Source organism: Thamnophis elegans, chromosome 10 (genome assembly GCF_009769535.1).
Source record: "Thamnophis elegans isolate rThaEle1 chromosome 10, rThaEle1.pri, whole genome shotgun sequence".
In the NCBI taxonomy this organism is placed as follows: domain Eukaryota; kingdom Metazoa; phylum Chordata; class Lepidosauria; order Squamata; family Colubridae; genus Thamnophis; species Thamnophis elegans.
In genome coordinates this window covers 29602352-29627808 of record NC_045550.1, presented here as the reverse complement: position 1 = coordinate 29627808, position 25457 = coordinate 29602352, and the positions used below count along the sequence as shown (strand labels likewise).

At 36.2% G+C, this 25457-nt stretch overlaps 1 protein-coding gene across 1 annotated transcript; it reads left to right on the top strand.

Annotated features, from left to right (window-relative positions):
- The first annotated feature begins 247 nt into the window (after positions 1-247).
- Positions 248-23064, top strand: TRA2B (transformer 2 beta homolog). Its single transcript, XM_032225529.1, is given in 10 exon segments — positions 248-368; positions 9340-9473; positions 11588-11750; positions 13592-13673; positions 13676-13779; positions 15003-15118; positions 18474-18557; positions 21866-21922; positions 22984-23036; positions 23039-23064. Coding segments are annotated over 10 exon segments (855 nt in total). The 5' UTR covers positions 248-332.
- The last annotated feature ends 2393 nt before the right edge of the window (positions 23065-25457 follow it).

The window sequence follows — 25457 nt, the reverse complement described above, 5'->3', positions numbered from 1 at the left end:
TAATTCTCGTGTTTAACACCAAGTATTCCTAAAGGGCTTCACACGGAGCAATTTCTAACCCTAATATAAACGGTAAATGAATGCTAGAGGGAAATTTTTCGTTTTAAAAGGACTCCTCGCACAAAACAGATTCCCAAGACGAGCAGAAGCCCCCACCCAAGGGAAGGGAGGCGGCGGAGCCGTAAGAGAAGGAAGAAGAAGCAAGGCACTGGACGCTCGAGCGCGAGGGCGGGGCTTGGGAAACTTCGTCATTTCCTCTGCGGAGAAGGCTAGCGAAGAGACGGTTTGGCGTTAGAACCACGGTTGGCGTCCAGCGCTCCTAAACGGGAGAAATGAGCGACAGCGGGGAGCAGAACTACGGCGAGCGGGTAATATACAGTGCTTGCGAGCGCGGTTTAAGCAGCCTGTTAAATTAAGAGAAAACGCATTTCGGCTTTTTTTTCCTTTTAAAGAAAAAGCGTCTTGACTTCCCTTTTCTCTGGGAGTGACGTGGAGCTAGAGGGAAAGACCTTGAAATGGGAGATAAACGGCTGTTCCTCCGGCCTAGCGTCCTCCCCCGTCTTAGCCTGAATCTTCTCGATTTGGCGCGAGAAAATGGCCCATCGTTTCCTGTAGAGAGGGTGCGCTGTGACGTGGAGCTCTATGGTGAGCCCCTCTCCCGACGCCATCTTGGGCAGTTGACCCGCAGGAACGCGCCGCCGCGGGGACAAAATGGCCGCGGAAGATTGGCAACCTTTCCTCGCTGGAATGCTATAGAGCGGATTTCTTTGCAAATGCCAATCGCCATCCGCGGTGTTTGCATCCAGATGTTTCTGATAGTTAAATATTTCATTATTTCCGCTTTACTGAATGGTGTTTCAGCTTCGCTCCAAATTTTAGCTCTTGCAAAGATGCATCCTGAATTCTTGTATAACTTGACTTGTTAACGGAAAAGCATTATCATCAAAGCCTAGCATAGCTGTATCGCAGCATACAAAGCGTTTCCTTAAAAAATACATTGAAAAATAATGTTCAGTATGGGTTCTTTGAATGTAAACTGAACATATCCTATTAGTGTTTGTGGAATAGAAAGGCAGAATAAGTGAGACTTCACCGAAGTAATAGATAATTTAAAAAGCTGAAATTTTTATTTCAAACTACACTGACTTCTCAAACAGCATAATGTTGGATTATCTGCTAATATAGCTGACTCTGAAACAAAGCAGAAAAAATAAGGTTGTGCACAAATGCTGCACATCAACTGCGATACAGTATTTAATGTGTTAGGCTGCTGCTTTGCAGGGCTTCATTCAACATTACAGCAGGAGGAGGAGGCCACAGTCATTTTGCAACTTTTATAATTGAAAGTTGCATAGCAAAAATGTAGATTTTGTGCAAAAGATGAAGATGAAATCTGGAATTTCGGAAAATACTAAATCAACTAAGCTTTTGAGGTGCATGTTTAGGAATTCTCTAATCCAGCCTTGGTATATATTATATTTTAATCAAATTGGATTGCTGATTCAGAAAGAGAAATTGAGTAAGAAAATTGTTCCTTTCACCTTTTCTTTCAGTTTTCTGCACTGAGACTCAACTAAGCTCAAGGGGGGGGGTGTAAAAAAATCATGTTTATATAGCCACCATAATTAACTTTTAAAGCATACTTTATGACTTTGTAGTTGTGAATCCTAAATATTACTGTTGCATTCAATAGTATCAATTTAGCACATATTATGATAAATGCATAGCTATAAATGAGTACCTAATAGGTACTTTTAATGTGTAAAATTGGCTACAGTAAATTTTCCTAATAGGCATGGTTTTCTTTTAGCACTACAGTTTTAAATTTGCTTTGATGTCACCTCTGTAGACCAAGCTATAGAGTAAAAAAAAATGCTGTTTTTAAAAAAATATTCATTTCCTGGGAAGTTAACATGTTGAAAGTAGACAAAGGCATCCTCAAACCAAATTTCAGTTAAATGGACATATCTATATAGCTTTCTCAGCGATAGTGCAAAAATCTTTCCATCGTTTTGTCCTTGAGATTTTCCCCCCAGCATCACACTAGTACTGCTTATTGGTCTTCCAATTAGGCCTAACTAATCATCTAAGCCCATATATATTGTACAATAGAATGAGCTAGGTGATGTTACATTAATTAGTAGTGTGTATGGAAATACTCCATCACCCAGTTTGTGATTGTCCCAAAGGTGATTTTTAAAAGGCAACTGAATTATCTTGGTTTTTTTTCCCCTTGAAAACGTTTCACTTCTCATTCAGAAATGAAGAAGTTTCTTGGATGAGAAGTGAAACATTTTAAAGAAACCAAGAAAGTCCAGTTGCCTTTTGGAAAGCACCTTTGGGATGATTAATTAGTAATTTGCAGTGAAATAAAGAGAAATTGCTGTCCTTAAGAGAGATATATTCAATTCTTCATTAAGTTAATTTCTAAGATTTGCAAGTAATTGAATTTTGGCTCACAGGTTATGTCTTTTTTTAGGCTGAATGATTTAAATATATTTTATACTATCAGAGTAGCCTCCACAGATAATTCTGCACTAAATTCGTGGGAATTTTTTTAACTTGGTTGCATAGTTGTGTGAGGACTACCTTTTGAAAAAAATGTTTCTAATTGTTCAAATTTGCTTCACAGAAAAATCTGACTTAAAAAAAAAAAACCATTCTATGTAGCTGGAAAAGATGACTGCATTTTCTTTGCCAATATATTCAAAATGGGTCTATCAATATTCTTGAGAGCAAGGGCATGGTAAACACTTAGGTAAATGGAAGCAAGACAAAGAATGCATAGTGGAGGGTTTACCTCCTGAAGAAATTGCTAAACATGCTGCTAGCTGTGAATGCAATTACTGCAAGATAGAGATTAGTATGGCCACAGCCTTAGATAAATGCTGGAGGAAAGAGTAATGTGGAAGTGAAGGCATAGAAAATGGATAGATGGGAATAAAATTTTGAAGGTGTTAACTCTCTGGTAGTTAAACTGAAAGGGATGTGCCAGATCTGTGAAGACAAGGATGAGGGGTTCACATGTTCTTTTTTTGAAATCAATTTAAAAGTTTGTAAACTCGGCACTGAAAATTTAATACAAGAAAACTTTCCCTCAAAATATTTTTGAATGTTTAGTTTAACACTCACTGAGACTGCGGACTAAAGAATGTTGAAGTGCTTATAATCTCTGAATTTCAAAACAAAGTCATACAGGCTACTCTGTTCAGGCGTTCTCCTAATGTAGGAAGCAATCACACTATAGTACATTATGAAATTTCTGGTCTCTTCCAGATTTAATAAAGTAAGGAAAGTGCAAATTGTACTGTAATAGAAGTCAACATTTTTAGTTGTGGCTCCCACAATTTTAATTCTGAATAAACATGTCTCTTAAAAACTGTAGAAATGTGTGCTGCATTGTCCATAAATCAAAATTGGACTTATATTGCTGAGACTCCTTACTATTAAAAATTCATCTTGTTTTTAAGATTTTTTTTTCTTGATGACATTGTTTTTACACTTGATTCTTGCTTGTTGCTGGGATTAACTTTAAAGATTAGGTTGATTGATTGAAAATGAAGGCATCTTGTGGACCATTCTATTCCCTAAATAGTTAAAAAGGGGAAGATGGAACATTTTGAGATTACTTTCAGGCAAAGAAAAAAAGGAGGGAAATGATGTACTCTGCAGCAATGTTTATACCATGGATTATTGGACTTCTTACTGTAGCCAACTCAGGGTATTTTTCCTTAAAAAAATGAGCACCAGTTGTGCTTAGGCTACTCTGCATGTGGATTTCCATAAAAGAGCTGGATGAATAAATGGCATATTTTTGAAAATAAATTATACAGAGTTTTATCTTTCATATTTTACTCAATGATATTTGGTCTGACTTGGGAATCACTTTGGTGGAAGAAAATGAATCTACATGAAACATGAAAACCATTAAGATTCTAGAGGAACACGCTTTACTGGTTTCTAGAAAGCTTTTGCTGCCAAAACCAAAGAGGGAATGCGTTTTAAAAAGCAGATTATTTTTATGTGGAATGCAATTGTTGGCTCCCATGTAGCATAAACAGGTAATCTTTTTGATCAGTGAACATTTTCAGACTTTCAAAAGCACATCATGAATGCTGTTGCAAAACTGCTATGTAATCTTGCTTTTCCACAAAATATCTGCAATGTCATGTCTGGGAACAAGGGGCCAAAATAATAAAAGATACCTAAAAAGTGACTGGGGGGTCTTCACAAGAAACCTTGCTTTTAAAAAATGCTACTTTGTCCTTAAAGCTGTTTTTATGTTATGCTTTTGAAGCATACTTTGGAATCTTAAACAAAAATGTTGGTTGATTTTCTAAGTTTTTAAAAGTGAAAGGTTCTGCTTGCAGTCATCCATATAACAGTGCTAGAAGACAAGCTTTCCACTTTTAAAAACTTGGAAAATCAACCAGCATTTTTTTTAAGATTCCAAATTATGCTTTAAAAACATAACATAGAAACAGCTTTTAAGGACAAAGTAGCATTTTTAAAAGCAAGGTATCCTGTTTACTTGATTTGTATATAATACCATTCTTCCATCCATATAGAAAATGCATGTAAACGTGACATTTTATTTGTACTTATGTAAGCACCCTGCTGCCCTGCAGATATTTGTCTACAATTCCCATGATGTCCCAACATCAATCACCAAAGTTGGATGTTGTGGAAATTGTAGTTCAGAATATTGGAAGGAATTGGGTTGTTTCCATGTATTGAACTATATTTCATGTGCTGAAACCTTAATTTTTTTTAATACAATTACAACTTATTTTTATTGCTTTATTAATGTTTACATCTTTAGAAATGGTATAAAATCAATCTACATAATAAAAAGTGAACAAAATGAAAGTAAAGCAGTTAATTACAATAACCTCAAACTGCAGTCGAATTCATGGCATTCCATCTTATTTGGGCAACATTTTACTAAAGTGCTTCCAGAATAACCAACCTTAACAAACTTCTGGAAAATTGTGAGGGGCCACCTTCATATCTAGTAAGTGTTCTGTTCTAATAGAGGGAGCACTCAAAAGTGCTGATTTCTGTGCCACTTCCTACTGGATATCATGGTGTATGTAAACATTCAGCAGGTGTTTTCTGCTTGTATAGATGGGGTGAGAATAGACTATCTTGAAAATATCTAGGCCATAAGACTTAGGGCTTCATAGGAGATAAATGCACATTAACTAACTTAATTGCCAATGCAAATCCCCTAATATTGAGGTAAAGCCACAGTAAAGTGTCTGAGCCCTTGCCTCATAGGCAGTTGCATTCTGCATCATCTGAGGTTTCTTAGTAGTCTTCCAGAGCAACCCCTTATATAACAAATAGTAATCCAAGTCAATGAGTATCAATACACAGTCCTCAATTTACAGCCGTTCATTTAGTGATCCTTCAAAGTTATAATGGCATTTGACCATTTTTCACATTTATGACTGTTGCAGCATTCCCATGGTCTTGTGATGAAAATTCAGATGTTTGACAACTGGCTCAGATTTATGGCAATTGCTGGGTCATGTCACCTTTTGCGATCTGACAAGTAAAGCCAATGGGGAAGCCTGATTCACTTAACAACTACATTACTAACTAACTGTGGTGATTCACTTAACAACTGTAGCAAGAAAAGTTGTAAAATGGGAGCAAAACTCACTTAACAAATGTCTCGCTTAGCAACAGAAATTTTGGACTCAACTGTGGATGTAAGTCAAGGACTACCTGTACCACACAAATGTTTCTATTCAGGGCCTTCTGTTTGAGAATTGGTCACAACTGAGTGCACTACGCAGAGCTGAAAATGGCCTGTTTGTCTACAGGATACAAATCATTCTGTCTTTTGTTGAAACTGACACCAGTTTAGTGTTTATATTACATTTCCCATGATATATTTGATAGATAATCTTCAGTGTCAATCTGAACCTAGTATCTAATTCATTTTCCCTAAAACATGCTTAATTATAACACTTTGAACTTTATAGAGGCCTGCAGCTAAATACAGGTAGTGCTCCAGTTATGACCGTAATGGAGCCTGCTCATTACAGTTCTACGTTGGGACAAACATTAAATGAACTGCATCAAGTAACAACCAGCCATCCCAATGCAATCATTAAATGAACATGTGGATTGTTAAATGGAGCATGGGATGCCTCGGGGATAAAGTTAATCCTGGAGGCTTAGTCCAGGTACAGACCCACCTGCCTCAGTCCTCAAGGCCTGGCCCCTGAGATAATCTTTGCTTTGCTTCCCATCCCTTGGGTACCACGTGCAGGATCCTCCCTGCTGGTCGTTCACCTTTTAACAGACCTCCTGGAAGCTCTGTTGCATTGGGAATGAGAACAAGCTGCCGCCTTTTGTCCCTAGACGGTATGGCTGTAGCCTGTAAGCAAAAGCCACTTTCAGAGTAGTCATGAATTGTGGGCTCTTCAAAATGGTGCTTGCTTCTAGAAGGGGAGGAAAAGGAACTTGTTCTTCCCTGATGCCTCCTGCTGGCTCCCACACATGCATGCTTCATAGTTGACTGTCTTGCCAGTGAGAAACTGGAAGGAAAATGCTGGGCTTGCCTTTTTTTCTTGGTTCTGCCACTGCATTTCCTCCTACCGAGATGCTCTTGCTTTTCTGAAGCAAAACAAAGACCGTTCCCACTCTTTCATAGCTTTCTAGCCTGATCAGTTGCCTGTTAAGAGACAGCAAACCCAGCCCTCATGGCTTTTGCTAGGCTCCGGGAAGGGATTCTAGCATGTGGAAAATGGCAGTTGCTTCCAGGAGGTATGGGCAACAGGCCCATGGCTGCAGGGTTACATCAGGGCAGGATAGGGGGAAAGGGGTGCTTCAATGTCTTTATGGTGAGGTCATAAGGGTGAATGACTGAAGGGTTGCTGCATTCGTCATAACTTTGAAAGGTTCTTGTGTAGTTTGGTGGCATCTGTCATAACTTGAACGGTCCTTAAGTGACCTTGCATCTCAAGGAGTACCTGTATAAACTATGTCCATGATTTCAGTTCGTGCAGCTTATATGACACTAGTAAAAAACATTACATACTCCATATTGGAGGGACGTTCAGGCTACTAGTTGCTGGGATGTATTGTGTGAAAAGTAGTAGCATACTCTGTCTAAATAAACACTGGTTCATTCATTCTCTAACATGTATATTCACCAGATTTCCATTTTAATTCCATGGAAATAAACTATTTTGCTCAGTAACTTTCCAGTTTAGTTGAGCTATTTTTGTGTGCCATTCCCATAACTACATTCTTAATCTGTCATGACTGCTGGATATAATAGACATTATATAGGACTATTTGCAGTCATTGTTATTTGATAAAATTCCAAATTATGAAAAAATATGGCCCTATTATAAAATGAAATGTATAAATAATACTTGCTGTAATTGGTAAATGTATTGTGCTAGAAAATCTTGCATCATTTTTGGAAAAATATATTAAATATCAAAAATGATTTAAACTATATATTGTACATTTTTTAAAAGATAACCCTTTGATCTGTATAGGTCATTTCCAGAATTATTTTAAATGAAAAACTTACAGAAATATTGTAAATAAGTAAATCCTGTTTTTACAAAATATTCGCTCCTCTTTAATGTGAATACTTTTGCCAGGTCACATTTTTCAAATAAGCATTATGTACAAAAATTTGTGAGTTGGGAATTTTTTCTGTTTTTGTGGGGTGTGGGGTGTTGAGAAAGAGAATGTACCAAGAAGTTCAGGTGAGACACTGTATCTATGAACTTGCCTTTAGCAAGTAAACAAGGTATAGTTTTAGCCATTATCAGTGATGAGTGATAAAACTGAAATGTTGCATGAGAGCGCACATATTCCTTATTAATTCTCCTAAGGCTTCCTGTTATGTTACATTGTATTTATGTATATGGTACAGGTAACAGTTGTATTACAGTATTTTGTATTGTCCGTGCAAATATTGTAGGAACTAGATGTTATTTGTAAAACAGGAGAATTAAAATGAAGTAGTTTTAAAATAATTGATATTAATTATTTAACATAAAAGCTACCAAATTTTAAAAATATGAACTTACAAGCTTGGAAAATACATTGCTTAAAACAAATGTATTTTCAGTTGTCATGACTAATTAAAATTTTAGCATAAATTATTATTGTGACATATCAGAAGTCTGGCAGCACTTTTCTGACTTAAGAAATTTTATTAAAGGCTTTTATAAGCTTTTACGCGCCTCAGTCCACTTCATTAGCTGCATTTCACAAAAGCTCACACAAGCATATGCTTTGCAATGATTTTCTTTAGTCAGAAAGGTGCTGCCAGGGGCTTCCTGTTTTGTTTTGTTTTTTGTTTTTTTTTAAGACCACTCTTACATATGATAGAATTCTCCATAATTGCTGAAGAAATTAAAGCATATGCTATTGAGAAATAAGGTTCTTCAGTTATCCATATATTCTGTCTCTATTAAAAATAGCTCAGTTGAGTGGAAGTATGTAATCATGATGTTGAAAAACATTACTAATTTCTAAATGTTAAATATGAAAAAATCATCAATATGCTAAATGCCTCAACTATTTGGACATCTAAAGTAGGCCTAATAAGGAAATTTATAACTGGTCAATCTTTTTCAATTGAATTGACATTTTTCTAAATAAAATAAAATACAGTCATAAACCTGGCATCACAGAACAAAACTGCATACTAATTAAAGCCGTGCAAACACAAGCATTTTTTCTAGTTTCAGTTTTGACACTAGATATCTATCCTGGAGTTTTAAATATTCTTCATCCGTTCTTTTTTTATTAAGGTTAATGTTGAAGAGGAAAATGCGGAAGTCGCCATTTGACAAGTTTTATAAATGAGAATTATTTGAAGCTCAGGAATAAGTGAAGCTGAAATTTGAAAAAAAAAGAAAGTGAATGCATGCTAATTATCAGACCAGAAGTCCCACTTATAGAATATTGAGCAATTTGTGTGAAGTGGGGAAGATGAAAGAAGTCAGAATTTGAAACGGAAGAATGAAGAAAAGAAATAAAAATGAAGTTAAGATAAGAAGTAATCTGGAATCTGAAAGCACTACGCTAAGTAATTACTAGTCTGTTTATGTGTCCCTGTATATTTTGATAAACATGCATGCATGCATTATTTGTTTAATAGACGAAAAACACAGGGTTTTTTTTTTTAAAGAAGTGCTTAACAGGCAAAAAAAAAAAATCCTAAATCTAGGCAGTTCTAGTGGCAACTGCCCGGACACATAATGGAGACAAAGAACTTATTTTTCACCAGAACTTCTTTAGACTAAAATACTAAAGACACTGAACTTAAACTACATATGCATTTTCTATACACAGGAGTCCCGTTCTGCTTCCAGAAGTGGAAGTGCTCATGGTTCTGGCAAGTCTCCAAGGCATTCCCCTGCTAGATCTAGATCCAAGGAGGGTTCAAGGCGATCTAGGTCAAAATCGAGATCGAGATCTGAATCTCGGTAAGCTTATGTGATGCATATTTTTGTTAAATTTATCTCAAATAAATTTAGCTATCTAAATACAAGTAATACTCTTGCACTGATCTTAGTGACTGTATTCATGTAGTTTTCTTGGCAGTGTTAACATGAGTGATTGCAATTATTTCCTTATGAGATTTATGTTTGCAAGCTTTCTTCTTAATTCTAGTGATCTTGGAATTTAGTTCTAAAATTTTCAGATGGTCCTCCGGTCATTAATTCCCAATTGTCATTTATATCTTGTTTAATTACTATAGATGTTCCTAGTAAATTTAATTGCTGAATTGTACATAAGCATAATATGGCTTATCTTAATTGAAGCAATGGGTAAAGTCTTGCTAGGCAAATAAATAATATAGCTGGATCCTAATATAACTGGACCCCTAGAGTTCATTACAGGTAGTTCTCAAATTACGGCCATTCATTCAGCAACCATTTGAAGCTACGAAGATACTGAATGAAAGAACTTACAACTGGTCCTTGAAGTTCCGATTGTTGCCATGTCCCTATGGTCACATGAACAAATTCAGGTATTGGTAACCAGCTCGTACTTACTGGTTACAGCAATCCGTGGTCATCTGATTACCATTTCTGACCTTCCCTGCTGGCTTCCCACAAGCAAAGTCAGTGGGGAATCTAGCAAGGAAGATCACATTGCTCAGGTAAGTCTCCCTCCTGCCCCTGCACACAACTTCCTTGTACTTGTGTGCATGACATAACCCTGGTCTCAGCCTTTCTGACACCAGGAACCAATTTTGGAAGAGTTGTCTTCCACAGACCGGGGGTGGGGGTGGGGGTCATGTACAACCTTGATCCCGTGCATGCACAGATGAAACTTTCCTTCCTTGCCCACCGCTTGCACCCAAGAGTTGGGGACGCCTGCCCTCAGATCCACACAGCTTACTAAACATGAAGAATCATCAATAACTTAACTATTAGGAGTGAAAAACCTCCAAGACCTCTCCATCCCAGTGGCACCCTGTGCACCTTGCCTTACTTCCTCCATTTTCAGCTTAGCGACTTGCACATCTTGAGTTACAACAATCTTGATTACTTTGCTAAGTAGTGCAGTCATCACATAACTGCATTACTTAATGATGGCAGTCCTGCTTTAATTGCAATCAACCTGAGGATTAGCTGTAGACAAAGGTTAAGTTTAATATTCTAGGACCTCTAGATTTAAATATGTCTGGTAATATGTAAAAAACAATAACAGTATATGTGTACATGTATTTATATATGTACATATATGAACGTTCCACCATCAGAGAAGTGGATTCCAGAATTGTCTATGAAGTTAACATACCAACAGTAGAACAGGGAGAGGAGAGGAGTAAAAAAAATCTGTCCTTCATATATTTTTGCTTTGAAATTGCCAATGCCTCATTTGGATTCACTTACACCAGAAACATATTGTAATTCAAATACATTTCTGATATACCCTTTTCCTATTAAGCTCTTCGGGAAAGTGCCTGCTCCAGGTTTCCTTCCCATAAAAAGTATAATTGAAGGCAACATAGGACCTTTGTTGCAGTATTGAACCTAGATCAATCAACTGTCCCACACTGCAGCGGAACAAACTTTTAAGCAATTTGAGTGTTCTGCTGTAACTAACTTTGAGTTAGAAACTCAAACATTGGATTTTTATTGTGAACGTGGAGCATTTGCATTGTTGATTTTGTAGTTGAAATGTTTTGTGCATTGGTTCATTTCTTCTGTATTAACCTTGAGGTACGACGTAAAATCTGTTTTAGATTAGCCAATGTGACCTGAACTGCTTTTATTGTCACTATTAGCCTATTGCTCCATCCTTTTTTGGAAGCACCTCCCATAGGCCACAGGATTATGTAACTAGAAATGTTGTGAACTCAATTTATTGGCCTTTTAATTCCAAAAAATATTCTTCTTGAGTCAGTTGAAAATGTTGGTTCTACCAATTCCAGAAATGCTTACAGTCTCCATTCTTTGATAGGAGCATTGCATCCATATATAGATGTTGTACATTTTAGTTCTAATATAGTAGCAATTTTATAGGTCCATTATTGAGATGTGTGTTTATTGTTCACTATGACATTTTTAATTTGCATGCTTTATAGATCCAGATCAAGGAGAAGTTCTCGCAGACATTATACAAGATCACGTTCACGTTCTCGATCCCACAGACGATCAAGAAGCAGATCTTATAGCCGCGACTATCGTCGCCGACATAGTCACAGCCATTCTCCCATGTCTACTCGTCGGCGTCATGTTGGCAACAGAGTAAGGCTGGGATGGCAGCAGTTGACCAGAGATAATTCAGCTGTGTGTTTCTTTGGAGGTTCTAAAGTTTTCAAATTACCCAGAAATCTTGTAAAGTTATAATTGTATTGTAAATAATGCTAATATTGTTAAAGTTGTATTGATTATAAATGTATTTAGTAAATTTTATTTAAAATAGATATTGTATACTAATGATTTTTATTATGTCTTAATTTACATCTTTGAGTTGCTTTAAAGTTTGCTAGACATTTTTAACTTAATGAGTCATGTCATGATTTTTTTCATATAGATTATGTATATAGTTTACTATATTTTAAGATGGAAAGCAGCTGTTGATAGTTATACATTGTAGTGATTTTAATTATTCACTGCAGAAAAAAACATAAATTCACTAATATCAAATTTCCTGTTCTAACAAAAATGTCTTGTATAAACAATTTCAGTAGAAGTATAGTAAAAAAAAAACATTGCACAAAATCCTCTAATTCAGAGATTCTTAAGTCTTTGGGCAATGGACCCCTTTGAGAATATGTTGTAACTTATAGAGCCCTTTTAAGAAAACTTATTTAAAAGCATAAATAAGATATATGGCTATAGATTGTATTATAGGGAAAAACATTTATACAGATAGTCCTCATTTAGCAATCACAATTGGGATGGTCATTAAGCAAACAGTTCTAAGACTTTGCTTAACGTTCTTCAGCTTTCATTTGCCTTACAAGTTGTCCTAGATTCATGATTATTCAAAGCTATGTTGAGGTTGAAAAAAAGTACTTGCTGCCCACTCCTTGCACTTACTGCTCTTGCAGAATCTCCACATTCCTGATCACAATTTAGACACTTTGCACCTGACTTGTATTTATGACAGTTGCAGCCTCCTGGCATCAAGTGAGCATTTAAGTACCTTTCCAAGGAGCTTCCAACAAGCAAAGTCTGTGGGAGAAGCATGAATTGTTTAATGACCATAGTGATTTATGTAACAATGGTGATGAAAAATTTGTATAATCAGGCACAGCTCACTTAATGACATAACACTTAGCAATAAATTTCCCATGCTAATTGTAATAAGTCAAACCTACCTGTACACATCTGCAACAGTCATAAATGTAAGTATTGGTTGTACTTTTTTGTCAACGTGCCTACAAAGATTGCTAAACAAGGACTACCTGTACTCAAATATAGTTAATCAAAAAATTTTAAAAAATATATGTAATATATGTGTGTCTTAATTCATTAAATCAGTAAGAAAATACGGTTCAATTCAGCTAGAGGTTATTGAAAATAAATTGTATTTTTTCCATCCATGGACCCTCTAAAATCTAATCACAAGTGTCCTTGGACCCTTAGTTAAAAATCCCTTCTCTGATCTAAAGAGACATATAGTATTGTTTCAGTCAATGCAAAGCTGTTTCTGTATTATGTATCCAAAAGTGTCCCTGTTGATTAACAAACACTTATCTAAATCCCTACTGGGTGAAGAGATCTCATGTATGAGCAAATGTATTATGAAAAAAAGGAAGCTTCTCATGTCCAAACAAAAAGAAACATGCTGTAGTAATACAAAAGTGAATCATGTTAAGCATGAGAGATCACAGCTCCCAATAATTATCAGTATTTCTTAGTGTATTCTAAACTTAGTTTTTATGTTAATGAGTACAACAGAACATTCTAGTGATTTGGAGAGTATTCTGCTCTCTGCTTGCTTTTTTTGCTCTAGGATTGGCAGTTTATTATTTAATATCAAATAGATATTTTTAAATTGTATCGGAAAGTACTTTGTTTCTTTTATAGAACACTCACTTCTTATGAGAATTTCTTTCTTTTTTTTTTTTTTTATGCAGGCAAATCCAGACCCAAATTGTTGTCTTGGAGTATTTGGATTAAGCCTATATACAACAGAAAGAGATCTGAGAGAAGTATTTTCCAATACGGTCCAATTGCTGATGTTTCTATTGTATATGACCAACAGTCTCGACGTTCTAGAGGATTTGCTTTCGTTTATTTTGAAAGTGTTGATGATGCTAAGGAGGTAAGGAATTGTCTTTATATTGAATTATATTAATGTTTGCAAAATCATGCTAATTAAAATTGAATAAACATTTTCCCAGAAAAAAAGGAATATATTTCCTGAACATAGGATCATGTTAATAGCTACATATACTTTCTGTTTCTCCCTCATTTTACCTTCATCAGTTGTAAAGTATGTTAGGGTTTAAGACAATGCAGTTGTCCACTGAATTTTATGACTGAAGTAATTTCAATGCAAATTTGGTATTTAAATTGGTATATCATATTAAGAATATAGTTTTCTTTATTATGACATTCTGGATTTCTGTAAAGAGCTACCTAATTCTCTATTCTCTCTGAAATAGTTAATTTGAGAGATAATTGGTCAGGTAGTCCTAGTAGTCAGGTAGTAATAGTAATTGTTAGGTAAGCTGTCCGATGGGAGAGCGAGTTCATTCAGAGAAGTGTTGTGAGAGTTGTGTTCGAGAACACACAAACCAGCATACAGAGACATTGCAGTTTAAATAGGCTTTTACTTTTGTGGAAATAGAGGTATCAGAGTCCATCAAACAGTCCAAGTCATACACAGATAAGACAGTCAGTCATCAATGTCTTTCAGTTAATGGATAATCCAAATAACATAGTCCATAATCATACAGACAGTCTGGTACTCAAAATTTGCTAGCAGTTGCAAAACTTACAATAGACAATAGCTCACGGCACTTTCTAACAGCCAGCTTCCAAAAACACTCAGATCAGATCAGCCCAGCATCTAACAGTGCGAACAGTCATTTGGCTCCCTCTTATGGCCGATGAGGAAAACAGCAACTAATCACATGTTACAGTATGATTTAAAGAAACAGGTATAGCATTGTTACATGATGTATATATTGCCAACCCAACTGTTAGATTATATTCCTAACAGTAATTGTAGGGATTTGAACCCTATTTGATTATGTCCTGTTTTGTTCTGTTGTGACACAAATAATTTTGTATATTGCAAAATGTTTCATTCTTACATCCAGCATAATCTTAGCCTTCTTTCATGATAGAAAAATTGCAAATTTTATGAAAATAAGACCCAGGCTACGATGAATAAATTCACAAGAAATTGTATAAGTTATGACACCCCCCCCCCCCATTGTTAAAGCTACCCTGATAGGTTTTCCACTCCAGCTATTAATTTTATATCTAGTTGTGATTAAGTTAAATTTATTCTGCAATATATTTTACATCCTCATTTAGGCAAAAGAAAGAGCCAATGGAATGGAGCTTGATGGGAGAAGAATCAGAGTTGATTTCTCAATAACAAAAAGGCCCCACACACCTACTCCTGGAATTTATATGGGGAGACCTACTTAGTAAGTTTGTGTCTCTTAATTCATTGGGTCAAGGTTTCCAACAAGTAATTCCATATTTAATGTTATATATGGGTAGTTTTGAATATAGAACACAGCATTCTGTACCAAATAATAACATTCAAATTTAGAATACAAGCTACAATTATGAAATCAGTTAAACCTTTTTAAAATATGATTAAGCATAAGTTATTTTGCATTTTTGCAGAATTGTTTTAGAAAGTATTATGAGTCCTTGTGCTCTCTGAGCTATGTTGTTTATTTTCAAATGTTTCATAGCCAACTAGGTAACATCTTCACTGCTAGACAGGAGTGGGGCATTTGGACCACTTTACATACAAGAGCTTTCCCTGTTGATGAGGCTATTATTTTCTCCTTGGTATTCCTTGATTAGGCTATTGGTTGCTGCTTGATTGTTTGGTGCTAATCCCTGATTTATCTGCATGTTGATTGCTGACAAGGAGATATTCTGAGCTTTTTGTTTACTTTTTAGCTTTTTATTGACTTTTGAATACTATGTCTATTTATCTCCTTGTGTTATTGATGCCTCATTTTTCTGAGTGTCAAGCTTCCTCCTTTTACCAAGCACCGTGATGCTGAACCTATGGCATACGTGCCATAGGCGGTACATGGAGTCACATTTGCCGGCATGGCAGCCCTCTGCTCCAGCGCACATGTATGTCCCGCCCAGCTGATTTTCAGCCTTTCAGGGTTTGTGTTTGTGTTCATGGATGTGCTCTGCTTGTCTATATAGTGGCTGTTGCAGTCTTTACACTGTATTATAGATGACCCCAGGGTTTTTTTCTCTTTGGGCTAGTGGTTCTTTTAGTTTAATCAAGATGTTTTGAAAGCTTTCATTGGTTTATGTCTTACTGCGATTCTCTGTGGTTGTAATAGTCTTGATTGTTTTTGAGATGTTTTTGATGAATGGTAGTGTTGTCTTTTTGTATCTTGTGTGGTTGTATTGTAATGGGTTGAATAGTTAAGCACTCTGATAAATTTGCTTGGTTATCAATTTGTTGGAAACTGTTCTGTGTTGCTGCAGTGCATTTGTGCTTGTCTGAATAATGTTCTTAGCATCTCTTGAGGGAGGTTGGGTTGTTACTTATTTAGTGGAGCACTTGTTAGTTTGGGTGGTTTTTCAATAGACTTATATTTTAATTTGCTGCCATTTCCACTGCTAATGACCAGTATGTTATTGTTTTCTTCCTCTCATGAATGTTACTCCTTTGAAGATGTTGATTGTTTCAAGTTTCCTCTATTTTTCATAAAGACAAATGTATCATGTATATATACTTTTGGTTGTGTGTGGATGGGAGTGCTATAGCTTCTAGACACTGGATTACAGTCTCTGAGAATGGTGATCCCATGGGCATTGGTTTTCCATAAGTAGGAAATAATTATCATGAGTATTCAAAATATGAGGGTGATTATGTGTGCATACTGCAGATATAGACATGAACCTGTGTATATTTTACATTTGAGTCTCTTTACACCATGTTATGTGTTGTAGTGATACTAAGGCCTTACAGGATGATGCTCCAAACATAACTGCCTCTGACAAGACTTTCAGCTTTAACAATGTCACAAGACAGGCAGGCAGGAAAGAATCAATTATTTAAAAAACCATGATATTCTATTGCAAAACAGCTCTCATTCTCTTTTGCTATCCTAATTTCATAGTCTCTGTGAAAGGGGGGTCAAGTGGCCTAGCAGTTGAGATGCTGGGCATGGCCACCAGAAGGTTGATAGTGTGAGACCCAAAGTACCATGCAAACGCAAGTAGATAAATACAGTAGGTGCCAGTTTTGTGGAAAGGTAACAGGGTTCTGTGCAACATGGCATATAGTTATGCTGACCACAGAAGCCTCTACAGACAACACTGGCTCTCTGGGCTAAGAAACTGAGATGAGCTCCATCTCCTACAGTCAGATATGACTGGACAGCGGAATCCTTTACTTTTTTAAAAAAAAATTATAGTCTCTACAACATGTCAAGCTGTAATATGTTCCTACAACTGACAAGCAGAATGCTGTTGTATGTTGTTCTACTTATACCTGATTATCAATCATACAACTAGCAAACCATAAACTGTTCTACCAAGATTAGTTTAGCAAATCAGAAATGAAAATATATTTGTTTGTACAGTGTGATAAACAAGCTGGGGATGGATTTATCCATGGCAGATTAGGCAACATGCGGCAGCAGGCCAGTCAATCATAAGGCTTGACAGAGAACTGTATTTGAAGAGAAATTATTAGACCATGCCTCAAATGAATGAGTATTTTTCAGGAATAGACACTAGTAATCATATTAGCACAGCCAAAGATACACTTCTAATACTTTCTTCAAGGCATGCCTATTATATGTTCCAAACTACATTGTGTTCTTTAAACCTGGATCAGCGCACAGCCCTAGTTTTTATTGAGTTATATCACAGCTTTCTATGTTTACAAATGTGAATGTGAGACCCACAGAACGTTCTGTTTTGGCTGCAGTAACAGTAGTCTTTGACTAACTACTATAATGAAGCCTGCCCATCATGATCATAAGTTGTGACTATTGTAAAATGGGACAGACATATGACCATCCTGATTTTACAATCTTTTTTGCACCATTGTAAAGTGACCGGCATAATCATTAAGCAAGCCAATAGTTCACTATGGGCTCAGGTTTGCAAAAACTGGAAGTATATGCCAGTTTTTTGGCAAAACTGTTGTAAAACAAGTGACATGACTGCAGGACCCTGCAAATGGACATCAAACTACTGACCGGCAGGACTTTGAATCTGGGTTGTAAGTAACCCCAAGGTATGTCCATTGTAACTTAGAAAAGTTGCTAAGCAACCATCTTAAGCCAAGGGCTACATGTATTTATCTTTCCCAGCTGATATTCATTGACATGCATATTTTTAAAACTTAAGGTTGACGGTAGAGTTCTATGATTTTGCATATCAGTCTGCAAATGCAGTATTGAGTAGGAAGAATCAAGTCAGCTTGTTTCTTAAGTACATATAGTAGACATTTCATTATGTATTTAGTGCCTTGTGAACCCACAAAAAGCTTTAAAATCATTCTTATCTGGAGATACAACAATGACCTAGGGTTGAAAAGAAAGTTAACACATAAGATGTGACTGCAATTAATATAACTGCCTTCATAGTGCAAAACTTGATATAACTGTTAAACATATTTTTCTGATATTATAGAAGTATTTTATATGTCTTGATATTACATTTTTAACATATACTATATTATCTGAGCACTTTTTGATAGAAAAATGCTTTTTACTTTCCTCTATTATACATATATAAGCCTTTTGTCTTTCTAATACTATATTATATATACTTCCCATTTAGTGGTAGTTCCCGACGGAGAGACTATTATGACAGAGGTTATGACAGAGGCTATGATGACCGTGACTATTATAGTAGATCATACAGGTGAGTCTGCCTTCCTGTTTATCTCAGTCCCTCCCTCCCCCCCCCGCCCACCTCTATTGTCTCTGTCACCCTCTCCATCCCTTTTTTTCTTAACAGTACTGATGTCTTCCCAAATCTATTTAATTAGTTGTTTGATAAGATTGCATATTCTTCAGAACTGCAATTAATTTATATGGCTGCCCAACTTATGAAACACAATTCAGAGTTACTCACAATAGCAATAAAAAACAAAAGAACAATACAAGAAAAACCCTCTTCCAACACAACCATTTCCAGGCTTCAAATTCACACTATCCCAGCACATGGGAGAAGAGCCTTCTAGAGGGTGGGGGCCTGCCAGACTTTGGGGGAAGAATGTTGTAGAATGTAGAAAAGGCACAATTCCTAAGTACCAGTAAATGGCAATATTTAAGAGTAGGAACCTAAAGCTTGCTCGCTCTAATCAGCCTGACTCCACGAATGTAGGACTTTAAAGGTAGTAACTATCGTCTTGAATTACACCTGAAAAAAACCCTGGGAATTTTGTGCACCCTGCACAGTGGCAGTCTATAATGGCAAACCTAGGAACATACAGTGCAGTATATGCCACCTCACTCCGGACCAATTGTAACTTTTGGGTTGCTTTCAAGGTCAATGAGTCAATAGTCCAACTGGGAAGTGACAAAGGCATGAGTGATTATAAGCAAGACCTAGTCCAGGAATGGATACAATTGGTATCCCAAGCGAATCTGTGCAAAAAGCCTCTTAACCATGGCTACACCCTGCTTTGTAGGTAGAAGCAGTAAATCCACAGGGATACCAAATTGCCAACTCTGTTCAGAAGTGTGCTACCCTATCAAGAGTCACAGATAACCCAGCAGCAGACCAGAGGGGGGGCAAGTATCTAAAGCCACTCCCAAGTTGATAGGATTGAATCAGAACTGTTTCCTCCCCATTCAGGTCTTCACAACTTTTAGACACTGGTCACACCACCTCAATCGTCTAACCAGAGTTGGAGATGTATAATCCCATGTTGTTGAATGACCCCACCCAGCAATTCCATGTAAATGTTAAAGAACAGTGGGGGAGACCAAGCCTTAAGGCACCCCATGCTTCAGGGGTTTAGGGTTAGGTTTCCCCCACTCAACACTTGACTGGAAACTAGACACAGAGGAAGGAGAACAACCACTACAGTATCTCCCAATCCCAAGATACTGTTGTCATGCTAAGAAATCTAGGTGGTTGCATAGCTGAATCTACAGATCATCTGCAAGTGTGACCAATACCATCTCTCAAGTGTGCCCTAGGCTGATTTAGACTAAAAAGAATTTTGCTAAACCTTCATTCACAGCTCTTTGCAGCTGAATTCTAAAGAAGGGAAATTCTATTTTGGATCTTGTTTTGGGTAAGAGTGATTTCCAATTACACAAAATGTAGAAGTGCTTAAAACTGCTTATGTATCATTTGCACTGATACCTCACCAACAGTTGTTTGAATATAAAAGTATTGCTTATATTCTATCGTGTGAGGTGTGTGTATACCAAATTATTGGTTATATTCATACAGATAGAATAAAGTCATCTTAAAATAGTAGTTATTGCCAAGGAAATACACATTTTTTCTATATGCTTTTATCATTTTTAATATTGTAAGCTTTCTAGTGGCTTGTATTTGAGATGGGCAGCCCTATAAATCTAAACAGAATTGATTTTCTGTTTGCAAGGGTTTTGATAAAAGCCAGCTCATGGATACTGTGCCTGAATTTTCAGCTATATATTAATAAATATTCAAAAATAAGTTATGTCTAAATATTAGCAAATAATAGAATGTCCCAACATAATATTTTAAGAAAATGATTTAATATTTGGGGTTCTTTAGTTTAGAAAAAAAGCAATGGAGTGGATATAGGTAGTTTTTGCCTTACAACCATAATTAGGATTAGAACCTTTGTAGCTAACTGAACCAGTCATTAGGGGGATTGGCCATTAAGTTCCATTTAGCAATGGGAGTTCTATTAATCCCAGTTGTGGTTGTTAGGGGAACTCACACCTCTCCTGTCCTTCTACAAGAGACCAGCAACTCCCTTGTCAGCAGTGAGAGGAAGGAGATGGCGAAGGTCAGCTGGGAAAAATAAATGTAGGTGGAGTGAAGTGCAGAGTGACCAAAGGGGCAGAGATTGGGGTTGGGGGGGGGGCTGACAGGCAGGGAGTGTTGAAGTGCATATTGCAGTCATAAATGTAGGCAAGCATCCAAATTTTCATCACACAGCCTCTGGATGAACAGTTAAGAAGGATTACCAGTAAAATAGGCTTGGTGTAGAAAAATTAAATAGTTTTTCTCCCCTTAAAATAATTAGGGCCAGGATTTTTAAAAGGAGACTTGACAGATTCATGAAAGATCAGGTTATGAGTTGTTTGTGATACTGTTGTTTACTGCCTCCTGAATCATAGGTAATATGCCTTAAATATAGGTAATCTTTGATTTAGGACTACAATTGAGCCCAAAATTTATGTTGCTTAGCGAGACATTTGTTAAATGAGATTTGCCCTATTTTACAACCTTCCTTGCCACATTTGTTAGCTTCCCCATTGACTTTTCTTGTCAAAAGGTGATCACATGATCTCTGGATATGGCAAGTGTCATAAATATGAACCAGTTATCAAGCCTTTGAATTTTGATCACAAGGCCATGGGGATGCTGCAACCGTTGTAAGTGTGAAAAATGCTCATAAGTCACTATTTTCAGTGCCGTTGTTACTTTGAACAGTCACTAAATGAACTTTGTAAGATGAGGGCTACCTGTATTGCTTACTGGAGTTAATAATTGATGTTATTGCTGTCCAGTTCAGGCATAATAATGTTTCCTAATATATTCACTTGGACACCAAATATTGGGTCAAATAAATTTACAGCCTGATTCAGCAGGATTTTTCTGTTATTCTTACAAAGTATTCCAAGCTCTAAATACCCCATTCAAACTTAAAGCAATTGTCCTAATTTAAGAAAGGACCTTTTTGAAGGATGAAAATTTCTGGGATAGTTGGAACAGCATTGGAACATTTTATTAAAAATAGAATATCTATGTTGAGCTTGAAACAAAGGATTTAGGATTCATCACACTTTCTGTTCAGAGTATTTTTTTGCATCAGTGGCTGTTGCTATTATGCAGTTCATTTTATATTTTCCAATTCCAGGACTTTTCCCCCTACATTATTCCTTTATTTCAGTTATTTGTATTTTGTGACTTTAACAAAACTTTATTCCTTTATATCAGTTATCTGTATTTTGTGATTTTAACAAAACCTTTAAAAATATTTTATCCTTTCACAGAGGAGGTGGAGGTGGAGGAGGATGGCGGGGTGCCCAAGATAGGGATCAGATGTACAGGTATGTTGAAGGATTTTGATGATTTTTAAAATATGCAAGCAATTGTGAAATGGGAAACTTTTGGACAGTAGTAAAAAATCTATATGGAGGGGTATCCTTAAAGCCATGACTGTTTTATTCACCAGTACTGTTTTACCCAGAATATTTTCAAATAAATATTTTGATCTAGCTATATTAAGAAATGGACACAGATCATTGTTACATCTTATACTACCAGATTGAAGTAGTCATTTTAGTTAAAACATTTATGTGGTTCAAATATTATTTTGCCACATTTAAAATTAAAATGCATTATATTGAGCAATCTTATCATTTCCAATTTCTAGTTGTAATTCATGTATATGCTACTCAACGTTAATTCAAATGCAGTAGCAATAACATTACTGTTTGGGCTAAAAACTAGTTTTAAAGTTAACATAACTTTCTTCCTGGCTTATCTGATTTGATGTCTACTGTACAATATTACTAAGCAGATTGTAAAAATAGCAGCATTTAATAATAACTAGACAACCAGTGCCCCTTTGGGTCATCTTTCCAGAAGATATTTTCTTACCTAAACAGAAAAAGAATGACCAAGGATGGACAAAAAAGCAGTGGGAGCAGGAGCGACTTCCAACTTCCTGCCAGCTTTCCTATTAAGTTTCTTTGTGGAAATCTGGCAGGGAGCATTGGAAATCCATTCTCCTTCCTTAGGAGGAGGTAAGTGGCTGAGAAAATGGAAATCACACCACTAGAGCAGCCAGTAGCACTGGAGCAGCTACAACTTTTCCAAATTTCATTACTTCGGTCTCACACTTTGGATGCATTCTGTAGGTTAGACCATTTGAGGTACCTGGGTTCAAAAATCGTTGCCCTATGATGTACCATTTCCCCCAGTTAAAGATCACAATGAGAGTTTTAGTAGTAAGTAGATACATGAACTAGTAGATTGAAACATCCATGATGATCCAGTGTTCTTGTGTACTGTCCTTGATATACGTAACTATAAAGGTTATTTGTAGCAGTGCAAGTTTGTGGGTATATCCATATGCACGTCATCACTGTCACATTTTTTTGTGCAGGAGAAGATCACCATCTCCATATTATAGCCGAGGGGGTTATAGATCCCGTTCCCGTCTCGATCCTACTCACCTCGTAAGTAACAAGTTGAGTTGAATATAATTTTGTCATTACAAGCCAGTAGAGCTAATGCGGGCCATAGCAGTATATAAATATAAACCTATAGTAAACTCCTTGAACTGAGAGCTGTGCAAAGCATTTGAAAGCTATGCTTTACAAAGAATAGTAATACAAGCAAAGAGCTAAAGCTCTGGTCTCAAAGAGACCAGCTACATCCCTCAGAAGCATATTCATACCAAAACAGATCATAGGCATGTGGGGACAGAATTTAGAGTTGCCTGCTTTAATCTTTTGATGAGTAGTGTTGCCGTAACAAGTTTGGAAAGCATTTCTAGAATACTGAGTCACAAAACTCATTGGCCTCTGCTGATTTCATTATCTCCATTATCTTCAGTTATTGAAACAATGTTTATCAGAGCTTTGAATTAATTCAGTTGTATCCAAATGAAATCAAGCAGTAGTTTTATTAGTTGGAGGCCGTTTTTTTGCACAAGAAATCCTCAGAACGTAATTGGGGAAAAAATTAACATTTGCCCTTAATTGGACAGTGAGTTAATCTAATATTTTTAGAAAGTGTAATTGATTTCTGTTCCTGTTATTTAAAAAAATATCAGTTGTGTTTTCTGGTTTTTTTTAAAAAACAGATACATTACTGCTAAGTTTTTGTCTGTTTTCAAACAACCTCCTGCTCTCAGTTGTCTTCACCTTGACACAGAATGTTCTTTTGGAAAGAAATATTTTAACTATTAAATTAATCAGTGTATCTTTTACTATGAACCCCATTGTTATATATGCATGTGTACTTGTACTAATTCTTGTTCTCAAGGGTTCCTAGGTGGCATAGTGGAAAGTTTTAGACTTATATTCTTGATTCAAATGATACCTCAATAAACAGAATATGTTGTTGGAATAACACCAACAAGTCTGTTTTTCTTGGTTAAATTTAGATTCATATAAAAATTAATCATTTAAAAGTACTATTTTAAAGAGAGCCTTTGGATCCAAATAGAAATTTATACTGTTACTGAATTGGATTAAATGCATAACCCATTTTGCTTTTGAATATGCAGGCATGATTCAAAGTCCGCTTGCATTGTATCATTTCTTGCAATGTATCACACAATATTCTCTAGATTACCAAAATATTTACAGAATAGTAGGAAATGCCACAGCAGTTTATGATCCTCTCCTCTTTATTAGCATTCACATTTTGCAAACAGGAGAGGAAATCTGAATCTATGCATAAGGGGAAAATGCCTCCAGCACTTTTCCAATATTCTGTATTATTTCTCCAAATAGTATACTTTATAAACTAACAAGTCTTTTGACAGAATTACCAAGATTCAAAATTCTAACTGGCTTCTTTCTGCATTGCAGGTCGCTATTGAAGTGAAAAAAACGAAGACTTTTTAGCTGCAAACACTGCAGTGTGATTGCATACTTGTTATTTTTGTTCAGTTGAATGGTGCCTAGTGAATTAGGTGACTTTACACCTTTTATGGAGAATATTTTGGTGAAGTTTTAAGGTGTTGTACCATTCTGCATATTGTGTAGTGGTGCTTTGTTCAGAATTGTGTTTTTGAGAAGAGTATGTCTTTCGCATGTGTTTAGTCTGAACTTTGCAGAAGGATTTCTGTTATCTAAATTCTTCGATTTTTTCAGTTTTTAGGGTATTTTGAAGATCAAAACCTGTGTAAGATTCGTTGAAATGGTGGCATAATAACATTTTTTACTTACTTTGAAGTTTGTATCTCTTCTTTAGTCAAAGTGTAATCAAGAGGGGGAAAGGTGATATATAAATTTGGATTGGTAACTAATTTTATGGCAAGAATCTGCGAATGTAGGTGAAAAGACTGGAAAATTGGTATGTGTTTTGCAGGTTTATGGAAACAGACTGCAAAGATAAACCTAAGATCTTAAAAATTGATGGCCAATAGTAATCCAGGAGCATATATCAAAACAATATATTTGATACTGGAAAGAAGCATGCCAAACATTTATATTTATATAGAAGGGCATATATGCAGCTCAGTGTTGAACTAGCTCAAGGATGAACTACTGTATTTTTCAGAGTATAAGACACACCTTTTCCCTCAAAAAAGAGGGTGAAATCTGTGTGCGTGTTATACACTGAAAACAGCATTTTTGGCCTCCTGAAATCCTGCCCCGCGCATCTTGTTTTTTGCAAAATGGATGCACCATGCCCAACAAAAACGTTTTCACAAAAAAACCGGGGCATGCAGAGAGTTTGAGAGGCCTGCAGAGTGCTCCTGGGGCCGGGGAGGGCAAAAATCTATTTTTTATTTACCTCTTCAAAATCTTGGTGTATCTTATAGTCTGAAAAATACGATATGCCAAAAACTCCACAATTCAACCCAGAGCTTTATTTATTCAGGAGACCTGTCAGAATTGGAAG